The following is a 22,668-nucleotide window of genomic DNA, read 5'->3' as shown; positions in this document are numbered from 1 at the left end:
ACATAGATTGACCAGTAAATCAACAGCTTTGCATTTATGCTGAGCTCTCTCTTCACTATGACTGACCGGTGCAGAGTCCACATCACTGCAGCTGCAGCCCTAATCCATCTGTCACTCTCCTGCTCCCCTCAATCGTGAGCAAGACCACGATATACTTAAACTCCTTCACCTGGGGCAGCAACTCATCCCTGACCCGGAGTGGGCACTCCACTCTTTTCTGGCTAAGGACCATGGCTTCAGACTTGAAGGTGCTAATTCTCATACCTGCTGCTTCACCCTCACCTTTGGACATAATGTCCTCAGCCTCCCTCGTAACACTGTCGATGTTCTGCTGGAGGTGGGAGTTGAAGATCTCGTGGACTGGGGCCTATTCCAGGTGTTCTCAGCACACCCTCACTGTACGTTCAGGTCTATCTAAGCATCGTCCCCCACCACCTGATACAACTCACCACCAGGTGGTGATCATTTGACAGCTTCTGTCTTCAACCAAGTGTCCAGAATATATGAGCCAACAATAGCATGGTTAAAAAAAAAAAAATTGTGTCCCAAATTACCATGAGAAGTAGAACGAGATCTGAGTTAATGCTGTTAAGAATGATAAAACAAAGAAATAAAAAAAAAAAAAAACAGCCCGAGTAACTGTATTCCCGTAAGAACCTGATATGTGTGTCTGTGGAGGGAGCTGGCAAAAATGTTGCTGAACACTGATAGGTGACTCAGCACTGCCAAGCTGGTCTGTGAGGCTGTGACATGCGTTTAAACGAGCAGTGCCCACAAAGAGACCCATTCAATTAAACCTCCCCTGCTTCTCCTCTCCTTTAAATCCCAGAGGAACTTGACTCCTGAAACCCGCCAACAGTAATGCGTCCCAGGAAACTGCTTCAGAACGTAAAACAGCACTACAATACAACCTGGCTGAGTCTGACTTCAGTAACTGCATTTCACACAAGTTTGGAAACCAAGACTTTTATAGTGAGCTGAAGAGGGTCTTAGCAACACAGCAGTTTTGCAAAGGCCAAGCGAGCAGATGTTTCCAAAATGTGTACCAATTTCAGTTTGCTACTCCAAAGGGCTTAACATGTAAGGATAGCACCTCCACCCATTTTCACAGAAATACAATACATTGTTTGTAGCGCTTAGTTATACCAGATTATATCAGAGATGCTGGAGCCAGTGTGAGCACCCTGAGCAGAAATCAGAATGAAATCCATCCATTTGATGAGGTATAGGATTGCTCCACAGGATGTAGGTTGTTTGGCTCCTGCCTGATAAGGACATTAGCAGAGGTTCTGACTGGACTCAGAAGAGACGTTTCTTCACTGGGATCCTGTTTCTCAGACACAGAGACATCTGTTGTGTTTTCAGGTACACCATAAAGTAGGTACACATTGTAAATTAGATGCAATTTGAATTGGTGTAATTTGAATAGAGGTAAATGGATATGAAGTCTAAATACATTCTATTATTGTATGTAATACTGTGCTGGAATAGAATAAGTGAAAAGTTTAATCTCAGTGCCTTTATTTGGTAGCTTTACATGCTTTTTAAGTAGTATGACAGATTCTAAAAAATTTTTATTTCAATTATCCATATAGACCTAAAAATGAATGATTGTAACTCCTTTCTTGTTTTTAAGGAAGTCACAATGATTTTAAGGGTTTAGGCTTTAAAGAAAGGAAAAACACAGGAAAGATAACACTACTGGGGATTTACTGATGCATGTCCAGTCAGAGCTCTTGCCCTACTGTAGATAAAATTTATGGTCTGACAAAAAAACGCTCTGCCCAACTTTTTCACAGCTTTGAACAAAACATTAACGTAACAAAGGATAGTTTTTTGTTGTGTCTCAAAAGCCCTTCTTGGTCATTTTCTGAACATGAGTTATATGGTGCTGTGCAAAGGTTTTGAATCACTGCTCCTTTTTTTTTATTGTTATTTTGCTTTCAAGACTTTCAATTTTTTTCTTTGGAGATTGGCTGCTTTTTCACACATTTTCAGTCCAGTTTTTGTACCTTTGACAATTTTCAGAGTTTATTTTTTTTTTGGTTTGTTTTATTTTGTGTTTGCTGAACAACTTTACACTGACATATGAAGCATAAAACGCACACCTAACTCAAGGGATAAACTAGAGTTTTGTCTATACATATCAGACAAATAACCAAATAAAAATTTTAAATTGTATTTTCACTTTTACTAGCAGCTTGCCACTAAAAGCATACTATTTGTTTCCATTGTTTAGCTGAATCTACAAAAAAAGTCAGATAACACAGTTGGACAGCTATAAAAGCTTTTTTGCACCAACAAAGTGAATGCCAAAGAGGTATTAGCTAAAACCTTGGCATATCCTGATGTGTTGTGCAGCATCGAGATTTGAGGAAACTGGACAAGTGAAGGACAAAAGAAGTGAAGTTTCTACAGTAGATGATCAGTATCTGTTCTTAAGAAAAAAAAATCTGACAGAGAACCTGAGAGATGCATCTGACCCTTCAGCTGAGCCATCTACTGTTCACTGAAGCCTCATCAGAATTGGTCTCAGTGGAAGGATGGCTATGAAGAAGCCATTCTTAATGAAGGGAAACGGAGAAAAGGTTGAGGTATGCCAAATTACACAACAGGTCTAATGGTGTGATGAAACCAAATTTCAAATATTTGGATCAAACATCATCATTATGTATGGAGGTCAAGAGAGAGGTACAACAGTGAGTGTTTACAGCCATCTGTAAGACACGGTGGAAGCTCTGTCATGGTTTGGGGCTGCATTTTAGCCAGTTATGTTGGGAATACTGGTGAATTATGAATGCAGAAAAGAAGAGGGTTTGATCACTCCATGCAATACCACCTGGAAAGCATCTGACTGGCAGTCACTTTATTTTTTCACATCACGGTGATCCCAAACACATACTTTGATTGTCCTTCAAGAAGCCTGGAGAACTTTTCCTGAAGACTACTTAAATAAATTACATGAAAGCTGCTGAAGAGAGTACAGGCTGTGCTGAAGAATAATGGTGGTCATACCAACTATTGACTTTCAAGCTTGTTACAATTGTAAAAAAAAAAAACAAAAAAAACTCTGTTTTCATATTCTATGCTGTAGTTCCACATTTCGCTTAATTGCTGTACCTATTTCCCATTTTCCTGGCAAAATATAAAGAAATGAGAGGTAACAAAATTTTCACGCAGCACTGGAGCTCCTAATTTAACTGTTAACTATTTCTGTCCTACAGGTTTGCTTTTCTTTGTATTATTGTAATTGCTTTGACTGATTTTAGTGGCAGATTTTTTTTTTTTTTAACCACAACAAGGCAAAAACTGATCATTTCATTCTTCCTCTTTTTTTCCTGTCACCAGAGGTGATTATATTCATGCATTTGCAAGCCAGCCCAAGATTCCTCGTACACCTGACACTGCAGCCAACCAGACCAGTGCTCACCAGGGTAGAGGCCTGGCCCTGGCTCCTCAGTTCTCACAGTCTGAGCCACAGCAGAGCAGCCAGCCTGGCTCTGCCAGCTCCACAGGAGGAGGGGGGAATGGAGGTAAGCATATGTTAAGGGTAGGAAATCAACACCAGCCACCAGCCAGTGTTGGCAGATTTTGGCCCCAGCTGGTTATTTTATCTCCTCTGCCAGCCACTTTGGAAGATGGCCAGCTTTGATTTGAATGTTCAGTGCCTCTTGGAGAAAGGTTGCTGCAGATGCACTCTCAGTTTGAGTTGACATAAGCAGCGTTTATGTTTCCTTGTTTCCAGAGACTAACCGATTAAGGATTTCTAAGACTGATACAGATATGTGGTGATTTAAAAATCTGATATATCAGCCAAGATCTTTTTTTTTCTTTAAGACACTCAAAACATAAACAGATTTCCCTAACATTTGCATGTGTAGTTATTTCAAAATAATTACTAAGATGACATATCAATGCAGTTGTCACAGTAAGTCTTGGATTACTCATTTACGCTCTGCCCAATGGATCAGCCAACAGGGAAGCTGGTTGAAGGATGTTTCTCCTGGCTTCCCTTTATTTATTTTAATTATTGGCTGTCATAAAGGCCAGTAGCAATATATTGGCAAATAACTAATATCAACCAATATACTGGCACCACCCTGCTTCTTCGTGTCTCCATTTTCCAGCATGCATTTTCATTTCAGAACACAGTACTGATATAAATGCATATATCTGGAAGTTTAATTGGTAAACTAATCAAAGAAATCAGGGTATCTTGTGTAAAGGATTAATCCATAAAACAATTATTGTTATTGAGATGTGGCATTATTCATAATGACCTAACACAACCAAAGATGCAGAGTATAGTAAAATCTTTACTGGCTGGCTATGGCAGAGTCACCAAATCTCCATCTCACAACAATTTCACATTTATTCCTACTCTATGCAGAGAACCTTTAGCATAGTTTTAGGTGACAGTACAATAATACACATACACCACTCCCTGCGATTCACAGAGGAATTGGTTGTTGTCAGTAATCTTCTAGGTCTGTGAGTATTCACAGGGCTGAAAATCCAGTCTTTCATGCAGTGCTAATTTTCTGAAATCCAAGACTCACTTCCTGAAACAAGAAACACAATGGCTTAAGTGAAATTTACTGTAAAAATGCTGCTCCAGTTTCTGCGAGCTTCAGTTACACTATGAACTTTCACTTTTCACTCTTTACTGGAAGTCTTTATATAATAAAATACACCATTGCCCCTTATAAATCTGGGTTAATGTTTTGCCTGTAATGTCAGGAACTTAGGAGCTGACACCAAGTTCCTCTGTGGACATCGTGCAACAGTTGTAAGTAGTACATTAGCTTTTTTTTAAGTGTGCATAAGTCAACTTAAGATACCAAACATGGCAACAACACAGCAAGCACCGATTGCTGTGTGGGAAAAAAAAGAAAGAAAAATCGGGAAAAGCAAATTGACTTAGCTTTTTATTAGAGGCACTGGACTGTCAGACCTAATATTGGGTCCATTTTTATTTGTTGTCAATTTCATGTCTTATACATACAGCTGGAGTCACTGCAGGGATGTTCTGGTGCTCTTAGTTGGCTGATAACATCTGTCCATGCATCCTAATTGCATTTTATGAGGGATTACCTCCGGCTCTTATGTTGGGTGCCCTTGCCACAAAGTTTGTAATGGGACCTAATAGCTGCTCAAAGCCACCACATCCTGTCAGTGTGTTGTACTTCTGAGGTCTGGAGAATGTCAGATATTTGTTGACTCAAGGATGTCACTTAATCATATCTCATCTCACAGCAAACAGATATGCTATATAAAATAACCTGTATTGTATTTGAGACAAGATTCTCCTTAGGCTGATTTTTTTTTTTTTTTTAAATGTTTTTGGTATACACATCTGCAGTGACTGACAGAAAGGCTCCCTTGGGTAAAGAAAACGTGTTTGTGTGGCTCACTGGGCCACCCACTTAGCAAGTGGAAATAAGGATAGGAGTTTCTGCTGACCCACAATGTGGAAAATGCTGCATTGTCCTACCAGATTGAGGTTTATGTTTCCATTGAACCAGAGAAGCCGTCTTTCAGCAGCAGCACCCCCCCCCCCCCCCCCCCCCCACACACACACACACACACACACAAACAGGTCTATATAAAATATTTAATTTTAACGCACTATTTCTTACACAGTGGCAGAAACTTAATGATTACTTTTTGCATACATAGATACATGACTGCAAGGCTTAATTTTTTTTCACATTTTACTGATGAATTAAGTCTGAATGTCCTCTAATTTCTCTGCCTCTAATCACCCTACCAACCGTTCTTCCTTCCCATTTTCCTCTCTCTTCAGGCAAGCAATCAAAGAGGAGGTGAGGAGGGAGCTGTCACCACAGGGTAGCACTATCTTCCCAGGAGAATCGGACTTCCTGTAACATCATCCCACTAGGTTACGATCAGGGTCAAACAGGGATGGTCGAGGCTCAGTGGCAAGAGGAGGAGCAGGAGTGGGTGGAACAACGTGTAGGATTGTGCCCCCACCCCCCCTCGGCTTCAGCACAGACTACTTATGTAACATGATATGATTTTGAACAATAATCACAACCCCAAGTCATGCTACTCTGTGCACCTGGCAGCCTTCTTTGGCCCTGCGTTTCTGCAGTCTGCAGGTGTGGTTATGTGTATTTATGATATTTCTGTTGCAATGCTTTAGGGTTAGGGTGGTGGTTCTAAATAAACATATGATGTGTTAGCATTTTTGTCAAGATTTTTATTGCTTACCATTAGACTGCTATTATTGGCAGTGCTATGAAAAAGTATTTCGCCCTTTTGTGCATATTTGCCACACTGGCATGTTTCATATTATCAAACAAATTTTAATGTTACACGAGGATAGCCCAAGTAAAAACAAAATGCCATTTTTAAATTATGATTTTATTTAATAAGGGAAAAAAGCTAACCAATCCTACCTGGCTCTGTGTGAAAAAGGAATTGCCCTCTAAACCCAAAAACTGATTTCCACCCTTGACAGCAAGAACTGCAATCAGGCATTTATGATAACTGACAATGACTCTATCACATCGCTGTGGAGGAATTTTGGCCCACTCTTAAATTCAACTCAGTTAAATTTTATTTATATAGCTCCAAATCACAACGAGCAGTCACCTCAAGGCGCTTTATATAACGTAAGGTATAATTACAGAGAAAACCCAATAATTAAAACAGGGCCATATGAGCAAGCACTTGGCAACAGTGGGAAAGAAAAAATTTTAACAAAAAGAAACCTCTGGCAGAACCAGGCTCAGGGAGGAGAAGCCATCCGCTGCAACCGGTTGGGGGGAGACAGGACAAAAGACACTGTGGAAGAGTGCAAGAGATTAATAATGATAATAATAATGATTAAATGCAGAATGGGGTATAAACACATAGACAGTGATAAAGAAATACTCATCATGGAAACTGCCCCAGTCTCCCAAATCCAAACTGTGAGCTGGTTTCACAGAAGAAGGGCCTGAAAGTTGAAGGCTCTGCCTCCAATTCTGCATTTAAGTATCTTAGGAACCACAAGTAAGCCAGTAGTCTGAGAGGAAAGTATTCAAGGCCTTGCATGTGAGGAGAAGGATTTGAAATTAAATCCTGGATTTAACAGGCAGCCAATGAAGAGAAGCCAATATGGGAGAAATATGCTCTCTCTTTCTAGTCCCTGTCAGGACTCTACTTGCAGAATTTTGGATCAGCTGAACGCTTTTCAGGGAGCTTTTAGGACAGCCTGATAATAATGAATTAAATAGTCCAGCCTAGCAGTAATAAATGTGTGAACTGGCTTTGCAGCATCATGCTGTGAGACAGGATGTTTCTAATTTCAGAGATGCTGCGCAAATGCAAAAAAGCGCTCCCACATATTTGTTTATTATGTGTATTGAAGGACATATCCTGCTCGCAGTGTTACTGGAGGCCAAGGTAGTGCCATCCAGAGTAAGTGTCTGGTTAGACACCATGTTTCTAAGATTTTTGCAGTTATTGTACAATTTTTTGCTGAATTGCTTAAATTCAGCCACGTTGGCGGGTTTTTGAGCATGAATGGCCTGTTTAAGGTTATGGTGAAGCATTTTGATCAGATTTAAGTCCAAACTTTGACTAGGCCACTCCAAAACCTTCATTTTTGTTTTTTGTTTGGATTTCTTGTTTGAGCTTGTCAGAGGCAGACTTGCTGGGGTGTTTCTGATCATTGTCCTGCTGCATAACTCAAGTGAACTTGAGCTTCAAGGCATGAACTGATGGCTGGATTTTCTGGTAGAAGGCAGGATTCATGGTTCCATCAATTACAGCAAGTCGCCCAGGTCCTGAAGCACCAAAGCAGTCCCAGACCATCACACCACCACCACCATGTTTGACTGTTGGTATGATATTCTTTTTATAAAATGCTTTTAGTTTTATGCCAGATGTAACGGGACTCAAATCTGCCAAAATGTAAAACTTTTGTCAGTCCACAGAATTTTTCCCAAAGATCATCACTGGGGATCATTGAGATGTTTTGTTTTTTTTTGGTAATTGTGAGATGAGACTTTGTGTTCTTTTTGGCCAGCTGTAGTTTTCTCTTTGGAACTCTCTCATGGACGCCATTTTTGCCCAGGCTCTTTATAATTGTTGAATCATGAACTCTGATCTTAAACGAGGCAAGTGAGACCTGCAGTTCTTTAGATGCTGTTCTGGGTTCTTTTGTGACCTCAGTGCGCTCTTGGAATAATTTTGGTAGGCCGTCCACTCTTGGGAAGGTTCACCACTGTTCCAAGTTTTCTCCATTCATAGATGATGGCTCTCACCGGGGTTCACTGGAGTCCCAAAGCCTTAGAATTGGCTTTCTTTAGATTGGGGCATGCTGTGTTGCTTTTTGAGATCTTTTAGTTGTCTTCACTTTGTCAGACAGGTTCTGTTTAAATGATTTCTTGATTAAATCAGGCCTGGTATGGCTAGTGAAACTGAACTCTGACAGTGTGGTTAATCAGTTAATTCATGATTTAACAATTGGATGGGAGGGGGCAGTAAATTTTTCACATAAAGCCTGGTAGGTTTGGATTGCTTTTTTCCCTTAATAAATGAAATCATCATTTAAAAACTGCATTTTGTATTTACTATGGTTATCTTTGTGCAATATTAAAATTTGTTTGATCTGAAACAAGTAAGGGCAAGGGCTTAGGAATGAGTTTACTATTGGGGGGGACGCATATCGGAAACCCAACAGATCGATAAATACTCTGAGCAAAGCATAAAAAAATGCTATATTGATCTATCGCAATACAAATTGCTATTGATTTATTGCCCAGCCCTAAGATGTATACATTACACCTCATACGCTGTCAACTCTGTTCACCTATAACCCTTACAGTAAAACATTTATTTTAAAACCTCAGCTCAAGCCTTGTACCACCCTCTCCTTTGTGCTGCCCCTGCATTGCTGCTCCTAAACATACAAAATGGTTTCAGAGATGAGGTACAGCTCCTGAACCTAAAGGTGGCTCATTTTATAAGAAAAAATCCACTTATTGGTCACTACGGAGAAGCATTTCACCAACTCTAGTGGGGTGTTGTACTTCACCTGGCAACCTAAACATAACCTAACCCATACTCTTATAAGTACTGTGGAAATAATGAAAACATTATTGAAAATTTATCTTGGAAAAAAAAAACTCAACCTGACATCAGTCCTCACCTGTTCTTTCTGGATCTATTATAATTAATATGGTTTTTAATCCTGACCTCACGCCCTGAAGCTCCACTTGGTTCTCCTATCTCCTCCCTGAACCAGTTCTTCTTATGATCAGATTGTTTAGTTTTATATTTAAAAGTAATAAGAGGCTAATACATATTTCACTAATTTAAGACCTTGTCTGAGCTTCTTCAGCCTCTCCACCTTTCATTGATTCAACTGAGTCATTACTCTGTGTACTACAATTCTCCTGATATCATTACACATATCTAATATACTGTCATACACTTTGATAAATTATGATCAGGTGTTGCCCTTGTGTTGTGTGACTGTTACTCACACTGACGTTACTCTTTTTAAAAAAACAAAGTGAGTCCTGTGTTGTTTCAGCCTTTTAGTTGGTGGTGGCATTGTGCTGAAATGAGATAACAAAACATTTTGGCTCATGTAGCTAACTTCTAGACAAAGTTAGCAGTTAAATACTGGACGAGTGACCATCCCAGGATTAAGATGACTGAACCAAAAAGATTTGGTTTCTATATATGAAAGTAAACTGACTACAAGACGTTATAAACAACCATATTCACGGCAACGTTCCCGACAGACTGTTTTACCTCATTCAAAAGAGTTTCTGACTCCTGCCGCTGTCTCCCACCTCCCAAACACACTGTTGAGAGGGGGCGGGGGGAGCGCAGTAACATGACGCTAAATAAAACTACGCGAGTTACAGATTTAGTTTTTTTTTTTTTTCTTCTTCCGCGGTGTAATTTTTGGGTGGGACAAATGTATGGGGTAAGATAACTGTCAAAAAGAATGTATGTGTAAGGAGTCTAAATTCGTACATGTAAGTCAATAAACGTGCATAAATATAAGATTTGTATTTCGAATGCAATCTACAAAGTTACAACTTCGCAACAATACAAATACAAATCACAAATTTACAAGTACAAGTTACAACTTCTCAACAATACAAATACAAATCACAAATTTACAAGTACAAGTTACAAAGTTACAACTTCTCAACAATACAAGTACAAATCACAAATTTACAAGTACAAACCTCTAACTATCGAACGTCATACTGCGCGTGCAGTATCTTACCCCATACAAATGCGCTTGTCTCCAATACGCCTATGTGTAAGGGTAACAAATATGCAAAAAACTAAGAAATCAGGAAGGGGTCAGATATTTTTTCACAGGACTATATATCTAGCATTTGAGGTCACTGTCATAAGAGTTCTGACAGTGACCTCAAATGGTAGATATATAGTCCTGTGAAAAAATATCTAGTATTTGAGGTCACTGTCAGAACTCTTATGACTCATTTCTGCCAGATAGTTGGTCTGTTTCCTCCTGAAATTGCGTCCTGTCCCAGCCCTATTATTAAGCCTTGTATCTGTCACTATACTTGAGTTAACCATTAACTAATGGCATCATTGTTGCCATATGCTGGTTTGTGGCCTATGGATGTGTTAACAGCACAGAGATGAAGCTGGGTGAACAGTACAATAGGATGGGTCCTTAACCTCAAAGGACTGTGGTTTTCATACACCTGCGCTTTTCCTGCGATCACAAATATACCGCTTGCATGCTGTCTCCAGACAGCTGAGTGATGCAGCAGTTAACATTGTGGAAGCTGCCAGTGAGGATGATCACAATGTGAGGAAACAGGTCGCACGTGACAGACTGACGCACTCGGCCAGGTGTCCATGTAACCCTGAAAGCTTCAGTCATGCTGGAACTGGCCAGCTGTAATGGCAATGAAGAGGAAGCTGCTGCTTTTTGTCATAACAAAAGCACTGATAACAGCCAGGGGATGGGGCTAACAGATATGGAAAGCTATCAAATGGATACTTAGGTGAACATTAAGACATTTCTGACTTTCTTGCTTAAAACAGACTCTGGCTTCAACAGTGTCTCTTTTAAAAAATATTATATATATTTTGAGAAAGTATTTTTGTAGCTTTCTGCTCAAAGGTTAAATGCTTCTGTTGCTAAATAGCCCTATATGTCATCAGGATCACTGCCACCCCCTTTAGTTGTGTTTATCAGTAGAGAGCCATGTGCTTTTCTGATAAAGGTGACGCCAACCGAAAAGAGACTGTGTTTCAGTGTCTCCCCAAACCTCCTGCTTCCTCTTGTCCAGTCCCGTTGAACAGATAGATGAAGTCGACCTCCACAGCTGCTCTGTCAAAGACTTGAAGCTCTGTGGGGTTTTTTTTTTTTTTTTTTTTTTTTGGAGGGCGGTTGGATTACATAGGATTCTGGGAGATAAGATCATTCTCATTGCATATTAACAGAAACATTTGTGCGGTGGACACTAAAGAATGAATTCACCTGTTTAGTTACATGGAATTAATCTTTAACCATCAGAATGAAATCACTTTTACACTTTTATTGTGTGTACACAGGAAAAACACACAGTAAAACTGACACTTTAACTGTCACTGCTGATATCTGCAGGCACTAAAAGGGACCTGTCTGTTGGTGACTCCAGCACTTCTGGGTTTGAATTTAAGGATCTATTGTTAACCGCCTCAAACACCATTTCAGAAAACACTCTCTTCATTTTAGAGTGGCTTATTTACCCATTTACAAACATAAAGGCAGCTGAGAAGCCAAACCTCATGGAGGGACACAAGATCAGTGGGTCAAACTGTCAAGTACCACTTAGTGTTTTTATTTTATTTTTTCCAGCTGTTTGGCTGCAGGAATTAACTCATCACACCACAATTACAATGAGAGAGTAAAAGTAAGAAGGCACGGTCTGGGGTGAAGCTGTAGTCTTAGCTCAAACTTGGCCTTGAAAACGCAGTTTAAAAAAAAAAAAAAATCCTGTCATTCATTCAACTTTCCCATTGGTACGCTTCCGTAGGTCTAAATGAGACATGTATTTGAACCAAAACAGGAGGTGTATCAGCTCTAATAAAGTCTCGGTGGAAACTTTTGTCAGCAAAATTGGCAAAGCATGGAAAAAAAAAAAAAACATTGAGTAACTGGTTGGTTATCAAGGGGGTCTGGTGTTTACTTGTAGCCATGGCTGAAAGGGGCATTCATAACACAGCCTGGTGACACCCTCTTACTTGTATCGCCCCTTTCCAAGAGAAAGAATCTCAAGTGATCACTGAGTGCAAAAGAAGGAAAGATAAAATCTCCTCAGGCTTCCTTTTTTGCACGGCAACAGATGAGCTGCTAAAAGAGCTGTCGAGCTCAAGATTATTGCTGCTGGGTTGCCTGCCGGAGGAACAGGTGTGACAAGGGAGGGTCAAATTAAGCAATAGATAAGGACAAATATTTAACGACTCGATTACTCTTTCCTAGCTTATGAAACTTAAGGGTGTTCTTATAAATGAGCACCTGTGTGTCAGGAAATAGATTCCATCTACTCCAGTAATCATTAATCCTTTAAACACTGGTCTTAACATTAAGTTTGCTTTGAGGTTTGCTTGTTTGAAACAGGCTCTCTGACTTGGGCTGATCATTAGATTTAAATCCTAATCATGTAGCATCTTTTCACCTTTTACTAGAATTAGATTTACTGGTTTACTGAGCTTATTGCAATATTGTTTTCTTTGATAATTCTCTGTGGGCTGATAACTGCATGCAGGTTATTACACATATTAGTAGCTATGTGATCCATACAGAAACCACAAATGTGTCAACCTGACACACGTCAGTGAGTCGCTGTCTCTCCCTGAGCTGCATTTTTCTGATGTCTCTGCAATCTGTGACACCGTATTTTGTCAGCTGAGCAGCCAAGGGAAAGATGAGGTACTGTTATATGGCCACCTCACTCCTCTGCAGACCTGCTGTAGACTAAATCCACATAAAGGGGGGACAAAAAAAAAAAAAATCAGAACGGAAAAAACACAGCCAGCAGGCAACAGGATGCACATGGCCCTGAGAAGGATGACTTTTGGATCCAGGAAATGGGGAGAGAAGGAGAGGAAGGAGAGGTTTTGGATCACAGCTGTGTTCGTATTAAAAAATTCCTGTTTTGAAGCACAGAGAGAGACATTTTGTTGTTCTTTCGAGGCGGAAGCACACAGTTTGCCACAGCAACAGTTAAGTGGGACTGTGATGTTGACACCTCTGCAAGCTGCTTATACTGTTCTTATTTTGGGAGAGACATTAAGAATAAAACCTAACTCACCCCCCCCCCCCCCCCCCCCCCCAACAATAAAAGCTTCTCTGCAGAAAATTTGTAAAAATGTGCTGGCTTTGTGATTTCTCCCTTTGTTTCACAGTAATTATGCTTTAATGTTTTTTATCGAAAAATGCCAACCTTCCTCGAGAATGGTTTAAACAGTAGGACACACAAAAATTATTTGTAACACGATGACTGCCAAAGGCCACAGACGTGATAAAAAAAACCTGTGCAGTTTGGTCTGTGACACCTCATTAACCCCCAGACCTCCTCTGATGCCAGTGGCATTTCATAAACCAATATTACTAATAATTAAGTCAATCATTGTAGCTCTGTTACTTATTTCACCCTTCCCGGAAGCTAATGCTACATGTCAAAGGTTTATATAAACCTAAAATAAAGACAACTGAAACACATTTTGGGCATCAACTCATTGTCTTTTTTTTTTTTTTTTAATAGCTACATCCATATCTACACAATAATTTTTTAAAAAGGGAATTTTCTGCAGTGTTTTTTTTTTAATTAAAAAAAAAATCCTTTCCACACCGGAACTGTCCACAATATATCTGTGCACATGAAAACGTGAAAGACAGTGTCAAGAGCGTGCCAAAGCAACAAGTGGTGATGTAACCGTAATTCTGTAGAAATGCTGACCAATCAGATGCCAAGAGGAAAAAAGGAAGAAGTGAGTCTTTCTCACTTCTTCCTTTTTTCCATTGTGTAACAATGAAGAAGCCATTCTTCATTGTTACACAAGATTATAAAAACTACAGAAACATAAGAGAACTTATCAGGACATTGCACTTTTCTTCACGCAACACCGGTCTGAAATGCCACATAAGAAAACTACATCATGCAAACAAGAGCACAACAGACAGTTTTCTGTGAAAAAAAAAAAGTCTTTGTTTCCTTGTCCACATGTAAATGCAGAAACTGTTCCTGAAAATCATCGCCCTAGAAGGAGCTTTTCAAAAAACTCAGTTTTCAGCGACCTGAAACAGCGTTCACAAAAGGCCAAAAACACATCAAAAAAGCTACGTTTTCCAAAATATTTACAGTTTAAGTCAGTTTTTATTAATTGTTACCTCCGCCAAGGAGGTTATGTTTTCGGTCGCATTGGTTTGTTTGTCTGTCTGTCTGTTTGTTTGTTTGTTTGTTTGTCAGCAGGATTACTCCAAAAGTTATGAACGGATTTCGATGAAATTTTGTGGAGTGGTTGGAAATGACAAGAGGAAGAAGTGATTAAATTTTGGCGGTGATCCGGATCACGATCTGGATCCAGGAATTTTTTTAAGTATTCTTCACTATTGCAGGATAGGAGGTTATTGTTGTCTGGGAAAGATGAAAGATTATTTCACAGTATTTAGATACACGTATTACAGCGTCAATGACCCTATGGCCTTGGCGGAGGTTTGCGCTCTCTGAGTGCTTCTAGTTGTAAATATCTTCTGCATTGTATCTTTCATGTTTGGAGCAATTATCACTCTCCTTATATTTGTTTTTACTTAAAGCTGCAACATTTTTGATTGTGGCCACTAGAGGGCAAAATAAAAAGTTCAATGAGCTAACAGATGTGTACGGAAGAGGATTAGGGCCACTATAAAAAAAAATGGGGCATTGGAAAAAAAACAAAAAAATTAGCCAGAATTGTGACTTTAATCTCACAATTCTGACTTTAATCTCAGAATTCTGACTTTTTTCTCACAATTCTGACTTTAAAGTCAGAATTCTGACTTTAATCTCACAATTCTGACTTTTTTCTCAGAATTCTGACATTAATCTCAGAATTCTGACTTTTTTCTCAGAATTCTGACATTAATCTCAAAATTCTGACTTTTTTCTCAGAATTCTGACTTTAATCTCAGAATTCTGACTTTTTTCTCAGAATTCTGACATTAATCTCAAAATTCTGACTTTTTTCTCACAATTCTGGGTCTTTGAAGTAATCAGCTTAATGACAGAGACATGCAGAGGCGTGCAGTTGGTGAACCAACCTGCGGACGGACAATGGCTGATTTAAGTGAGTTTCTACGTGGGCGAGGGGTGCCAGAAGACACCATTTCAATAATGGAAGAGCAGAAGGTGAGTAACAAAGACAGTTTGTCGGCTGGCACTTTTTTCTCAGCAAGTTACCGTTTGTTGTTAGCATGTTTGTTAGCTTATAATGTTAGGCAAATAGGCCACGTCTCACATTACTTCAAAGTCGGCGAATTGACGGGTTTTTGAGTATTATTGTATTTCTTTTCAGTTTGAGCTGAGTATGTTTACTACGGCAATTAAGCAGCACATTATGGGCGCTAGCCGTCTGCTAATATCAGTTTAAGACTGTTCAAGACTGAAATCACAATTTATACTCTATGCTAGCCTAACTCTCAGCACGGTTCTAGTCAGCTGCACCGGGCTGAGAATTTCACCGGTTCGCTATTGGAAGTGATCGCTATGACCACAATTACTTACTACAGTAGATAACCATGTGTACACAGAGTTCCATTGAGCAAATGGTTTAGTGTTTGCTGGCCGGAATTATTCTGTTATTTATTATTATATATGTATTTATTTATATTTGTCTTCATGTGTACAATACGCCCGGTAACAGTCATTCTACATTTCCATTGGTCGCGCGAATAGACGTCACATGACCCCGCGGTCAAAGTTCAGGGTGCTAAAAACATAGCCAACATTAAGCTTGTTTTTAGTTGTAGTGCAGAGTGAGTGTAGCCTCCTATTTCCATATTCTATAGTACTGACACAGAATTCTAGTTAGAAGAATTTCACACCCCGGTGGTATACGTTGATCGGTTGATGAAGGACGGGATACAACCACTTGCTAAGCGCTAGTCCCCGCTTGATAAGTAATTGTGGTCATAGCGATCACTTCCAATAGCGAACCGGTGAAATTCTCAGCCCGGTGCAGCTGACTAGAACCGTGCTGAGAGTTAGGCTAGCATAGAGTATAAATTGTGATTTCAGTCTTGAACAGTCTTAAACTGATATTAGCAGACGGCTAGCGCCCATAATGTGCTGCTTAATTGCCGTAGTAAACATACTCAGCTCAAACTGAAAAGAAATACAATAATACTCAAAAACCCGTCAATTCGCCGACTTTGAAGTAATGTGAGACGTGGCCTATTTGCCTAACATTATAAGCTAACAAACATGCTAACAACAAATGGTAACTTGCTGAGAAAAAAGTGCCAGCCGACAAACTGTCTTTGTTACTCACCTTCTGCTCTTCCATTATTGATATGGTGTCTTCTGGCACCCCTCGCCCACGTAGAAACTCACTTAAATCAGCCATTGTCCGTCCACAGGTTGGTTCACCAACTGCACGCCTCTGCATGTCTCTGTCATTAAGCTGATTACTTCAAAGACCCAGAATTGTGAGAAAAAAGTCAGAATTGTGAGATTAAAGTCAGAATTCTGACTTTAAAGTCAGAGTTGTGAGATTAAAAAACAGAATTCTGAGATTAAAGTCAGAATTCTGAGAATAAAGTCAGAATTGTGAGATTAAAGTCAGAATTCTGACTTTAAAGTCAGAATTGTGAGAAAAAAGTCAGAATTCTGACTTTAAAGTCAGAATTGTGAGATTAAAGTCAGAATTCTGACTTTAAAGTCAGAATTGTGAGAATAAAGTCAGAATTCTGAGATTAAAGTCAGAATTCTGAGAATAAAGTCAGAATTGTGAGATTAAAGTCAGAATTCTGACTTTAAAGTCAGAATTGTGAGAAAAAAGTCAGAATTGTGTGATTAAAGTCAGAATTCTGAGAAAAAAGTCAGAATTCTGAGATTAAAGTCACAATTCTGGCTGTTTTTTTGTTTTTTTTCCAATGCCCCATTTTTTTTTTATAGTGGCCCTAATCCTCTTCCGTAGATGTGTACCTATCACTTCATTCCTATTAATAACAGTATCGGAAATATGCTGCCAAAGAACTGCCAGCCTACCTACCTAAACACGCAAGAAACATGGAGCAACATAGCATTCATTTGAAATCAAGTTCTGATAACCTGCTCCAGCCCTCCTCAGTGCTCTCTGCTGTTCTCTGTGTATATCTGGAAAAGAGTGAGATGGTTTTGGAGAGTGTATCAGATTTAGTCATACAGCAAGTAGACTAAAAATAAAAAGTGCTAAAAAGTCAAAAGTTCAAACATGTGAATATCAAAATTAATGATTGCTAGTAATATAGAAGACCGAAGTCTGATGTTTGATATCTTGGGCATTTCATTAAAATAGCACAAGTGGAGATTAGACCTTGACAAATGAGTTTTGTGGTTGTTCAAAGATGCCTTAGTTAAGCACTGTAATAATGAGCAAAATGAGGAATATTTCCTGAAATATATATATATAAGAGTTTAACAAAACCAGAATAGATTTACTGGTTCCAAGTATTTCAGTACAAATGCCTGGCTTTCTTTCTAATCCTGTCCATCCTGGTCACTCCCAATGAAAATCTTAGCATTTTCAGCTGTTTATTAGTGCCACCGTCTCCAGACCATTCGTCATAGCAGGTCTCATTACCTTCCCTTTCCTTCTTGCTTCTCTCCTTCTATCACAAATCACCCCTGACACTCGTCTCTATCCACCGCACCCTGCCTGCACTCTCTTCTTCACCTCTCTCGTGCACTGCTTTGCTTTGGTTTGTTGACTCCTGGTATTTAAACTCACCTGCCCTCAAGCTCTCTGCTTCTTGCATCTTCACCCTTCCACCTGCTTTCTACTCTCACTACAGATCACAATGTCATCATAGTCCACGGAGACTACACCCTGACCTCATCATGTAACCTGTCCATCATCAAGGCAAACAAGAAGGGGCTTTGAGATGATCCCTGATGCAATCCCACCCCCACTTTGAACCCATCTGTCAGTCCTACCTCACACCTCACCACTGTCTTGCTCTCCTCATACATGTCCTGCACCACCCTCACATACTTCTCTCTTGGCACCCTATCATTTGATTTCTCTAGATCCACAAAAACACACCTCCCCTTCTGACCACCTCTATACTTCTCCATCAGTGCTCTCGAAGCACACCACATCTGTAGTGCTCTTTCTTGACATGAAGCCATACTGCTGCCACCTTTCTTCCTAACCTCGCTTCAACAACCCTTTACCATATTTTCATGGTATGGCTCATTGCTGGGCATCACCCTTATTCTTGAAAATTGGTATCAATACACCTCCTCTTCATTCCCCAGGCATCCTCTCGATCTCCAGGATTTTGTTAAACACTCCACTGCCCTCTCTCCTAGCCATCTCCATACTTCTACAGGTATGTCATCTGACCAACCTTTCTGCTCTTCATCCTCTTCATAGACGCGACATCTGCGCAGGTAAAAGAAAATGTTCAGTTATTTCATCAGAAGAAAAAAGAAATGTAATATTTATTCGTCTCAGGGGTTGTCGACTGACGATTGAGTAGTCTGTCGCGCCTTTGTAGCTCACACAATGCATCCCTCTCTCCGCTCATTCGTTAACTATTGTGTATGTAGTCTAGCCTACGTAACAGCGGCTGAGCTTTTAAAAGCGGATCTCTGCGTTTGAGCGCAGATTCCGACACAGATCACAGAGCGCACATCTGCCCCACGGTGCCTGAAAACCTTTAAGCTCGCTCCTCACACAGCGCTTAATGCTTTAAGGCGCTTGTAAAGGATTATTTTAACTTTTTGTCCAGAAGCGGAAGATACGTAAGCAAAGTCGTTCCACTTTTTTTTCTTTCTTTTTTTTAACCGCAGATAATCGCAGAGCGTCCAGAACACAAGAGGAAAATGTGAGTGGCACCTTTTAAATAATAATTTAACAATTTACTATTGTAGACTAGTATCAGTTTTTCACTGGACTGACTCTGTGTCTTTATAGTCTAATTTAACCCCGTCAGGCAACTTAAAAAATGCTTTTGAAATTACTGCGCACGAGTTTAAGTTAAGAAAATGCTTGGAATGGCTTTTGAAAAAACCAAACAAAAGAAAAGCAAAGCGTTTAATTTAGTTTAGTTTCAAGGTGATGCGGGTAAAAGCGCGGCGAGGTTATCAAGTCGCATAATTGTTTTAAATGAAGATTATGAAGATTCAAAGACATTAATATTATTATTATTATAACAACAACAACAACATGTACACCTGTTTGTAATTTCCAGCTGTATGTCCACTTACAGTTCCAGGAGACTGAGGGTGAGGGGAGGGTGTGATCTTCTTCAAAGGTAGAGGGGCTCGTACAGTCTCACTGAATAAGAGGAGCCTTAGTATGGCATAAGATCTGAAGTACTCAAAGTATCCCCCTTCCCCAACCTAGACAAACACTTACGGTGGTTAACTGTACCTTTTTTTTAATGACTGTTACTTTTATTAAAACCACGCTACCAGCGTACATAGCTATGTTGGAATTTATTTGTTTTCGAGAAAATAAAGATAAAGGTGACGCCTCCACGGGTTTAAAAGAGGGAAGATCTACATTTTATCACGCAGCTAGAGTTATTTGACCTGCTGTACAAAGCGTTGTAAATGCAAATAATTTCAGAGAAACCAAACTTGATATATAATGGATTTATGCTTATACTGTCAGCTTTTCTTCACAACATTTTCCATATTTGGTTATACACAAAACAACAAATACATCTCTGGAGCTCTTGTATGTGTGTGTGGTTATGCTGATAGTCTTTTTTTTTTCTATGTGGGTAATGTGGATAAATTTCAACTGTGTTATTTAATAATTTGGAGAATTTTTATACTTAAATATACATTTTTTTTAAATCAATAATCCAAAATATACATCTGTCATTTTTTAATCCACAAATTCATGCAAGAAAAAAAAAATCTCATTGTCTGATACAATAACCTGAAGGCTTCTCAGGATACAATGTATATCACTGGATATACATTGTATCCAGAGATATCACTGGATATGATCTTCAATAACAATGTTTAAATGTTTCTAACTGGAATCCTGTGATTTTTGTCTTCCCCCAAGGATGAATAGCAGAGATCGTTGGAAGGTATATAAAGGGGTGAGTGTCATGTTTTTCCTGGCTGTGGTTGCGCTGACTGTTGTCCAGAGAGGGAGCATCAGCATGGGGCTCCTTTTCAGCTGGAGAGGCAAACTCTTATGAATGCTGCTCAGGGAGAAGGATTTATAGCTGCTCTTGGAGAGAAAACTGACTCATACAAGGGGATAAAAAATTTCTGGAAGTCTGGCAACTATCAGTCACAGCCTAAAGCTCTGACAGCCCCATGGGAGCTCAGAATCCCTGAAAACGGGAGTCCCAGAACTTGGGATGTAACCAGTTCCAACTGTAGTGCCAATTTCAACTTTTCTAGCCAGGGGTGGTTCAAGAACTTGGAGGAAAATTTCAAGCAATTTTTGCTTTATCGACATTGCCGATATTTCCCTATGACCCTCAACCACCCAGAGAAGTGTGCAGGGGATGTGAATCTGCTGATGGTGATCAAATCAGTGGCCACTCAGCACGACCGCAGGGAGGTCATCCGAAAAACATGGGGCAAAGAGCAGGCAGTGCACGGCAAAAGGATAAAGACCCTCTTCCTTCTCGGTAAGCCCTCCAATGAGGCAGAAAGAGCAAACCATCAGAAACTTGTGGAGTATGAAGACTTCATCTACAAGGATATTCTCCAGTGGGACTTCTTAGACAGCTTCTTCAACCTGACGCTCAAGGAGACCCATTTCCTTAGGTGGTTCCATATTTACTGCCCCAACGTGAACTATGTCTTCAAGGGGGATGATGATGTATTTGTCAGTGTGAATAACATTTTTGAATACTTGGAAAACACCAAGCATGGAAAGAACCTATTTGTTGGGGATGTGATTTTCAACGCTAAGCCCATTCGTAAAAAGGAGAACAAATACTATGTCCCCCAAGCTTTGTATAGTAAGACACACTACCCTCCATATGCAGGTGGAGGGGGTTTTCTGATGAGTGGGAGTCTTGTGAGTAGGCTTCACTGGGCCGCAAACATTCTGGAGCTTTACCCATTGATGATGTCTTTTTGGGCATGTGTCTGGAGGTGCTTCAGATCACTCCTATTAAACACAACGCCTTTAAGACGTTTGGCCTGGTGAAAAATAAGAGCAGCAAGTTGAACCGGGAACCTTGCTTCTTAAGAACATGATTGTGGTGCACAAGCTGCTCCCGTCAGACCTCCTGCACATGTGGAATCTGGTCAACAGAGACCTAGTCTGCTCACAAAGGTTCAAGATCCTATAGCTTGTCAAGAACACCAGGAAAATACCGGCACCAACAAGCTGAGCTTTATCTTGGTGAATGCTTACAGGAAGTGAGGCGCTTGAGCGCCGAAGTTCCTGGTAACTCTATGAGCTATTCCAGGATGTTTATATTGTGTGGGCCCGGACAATATTTGAATTTGCAGTTTTCTGAGCAGTTGTGCAATTTTTTGGAAGAGTGCCCTCAGACATAAATTATAAAATTATTTTCTTTAAACTGAATTAGAACTGTGTGTTTATATTGGAATTTTTAAGGACTAACACACTCAGCACACAGACTCTGAGAAAGCCAAATTACACTCTAAACCGATGGGCATACTAAGGAAGACAGTTTTTAAGTTAATGGTATTTTATTCTTTTGTAAAAAAAAAAGAAAGTTTTTAATGATAGGCGACTTATTCCTCTTTATAATTCTGCCTCGATCTAATAGTTTCATAGATCGAAGTTTCATGAAGCAGAAGACAAGTCTTGTGGCAGTGATCTGTCACAAAATCACAGATGATACTGAACCCACTAATGTGAAAATTTGTTGTGATGCCAAGTGGTGAACAAAAAATATGTTTTATTTACTCTATTAAACATGGGAAATCATGTTTGCTTGGGTGGATATCGACAATATAAGGGCAGTTAATATTAATGGATGCTGGGGTCTGAAAGCCACTACACTTGTTGCACAGCCTGCAGTTCTACTAAGACTCTGGCAGTGTTGCACATTGCTTTCACTTGCATCCGTATGCCATGCAAAGAAGAAGCAACTCTCTCTACCTCAGTAATTTGGGCAGAAACTCTTTCTTCACTGTCACTTTTGTATTACATCGTATCTTTTTCTTCCTATGCAGTAAATGCTCCTAAAGTAAAATTTTATTCACTGTCTGTATTGTAGAAGTCCTTGCACTCATTGCTTTAAATGTTACTGACTTGATCTGGACATCTACTGCATATAGACATAACCTACAGAGGAAACAACAACAACAACAACAACAACAACAACACTTGTTGCACATTATTACACACACTGTCCTTGGATTTGAATGTGCTGATATACTTGACATGAATTTGGTAGAGGGGTTTAATATGACACTGTGAACTAAAATTCTTGCTGGTACGACCATGTGATATGTTAATTTAATT

The 22,668-nt window shown here is 39.7% G+C and overlaps 2 protein-coding genes across 6 annotated transcripts in view; both read left to right on the top strand.

Moving 5' to 3' along the window:
* The window catches only part of armc9 (armadillo repeat containing 9), a 30,963-nt gene extending 24,758 nt beyond the window's left edge, over window positions 1–6,205 (top strand). For 2 of the 5 annotated variants that reach the window (XM_030727221.1, XM_030727220.1), the window contains 2 exons: window positions 3,349–3,533; window positions 5,807–6,205. In XM_030727221.1, coding sequence (XP_030583081.1) covers window positions 3,349–3,533; window positions 5,807–5,829 — 208 coding nt within the window. In that variant the 3' untranslated portion in view covers window positions 5,830–6,205. Of the gene's footprint in view, window positions 1–3,348; window positions 3,534–5,806 lie in introns of those variants that run through there. The other 3 variants (XR_004019872.1, XM_030727223.1, XR_004019873.1) reach the window with 2 other exon arrangements.
* Window positions 6,206–20,269: 14,064 nt separating this feature from the next.
* On the top strand, window positions 20,270–22,668 carry b3gnt7 (UDP-GlcNAc:betaGal beta-1,3-N-acetylglucosaminyltransferase 7). The gene is given in 4 exon segments (XM_030727828.1): window positions 20,270–20,377; window positions 20,380–21,286; window positions 21,289–21,411; window positions 21,414–22,668. Coding segments are annotated over 4 exon segments (1,245 nt in total). The 3' UTR covers window positions 21,521–22,668.

The sequence above is a fragment of the Archocentrus centrarchus genome, chromosome 4 (genome assembly GCF_007364275.1).
Source record: "Archocentrus centrarchus isolate MPI-CPG fArcCen1 chromosome 4, fArcCen1, whole genome shotgun sequence".
NCBI lineage: Eukaryota > Metazoa > Chordata > Actinopteri > Cichliformes > Cichlidae > Archocentrus > Archocentrus centrarchus.
Note: the sequence above shows the minus strand (reverse complement) of the source record. Positions and strands in the feature narration are given on the sequence as shown.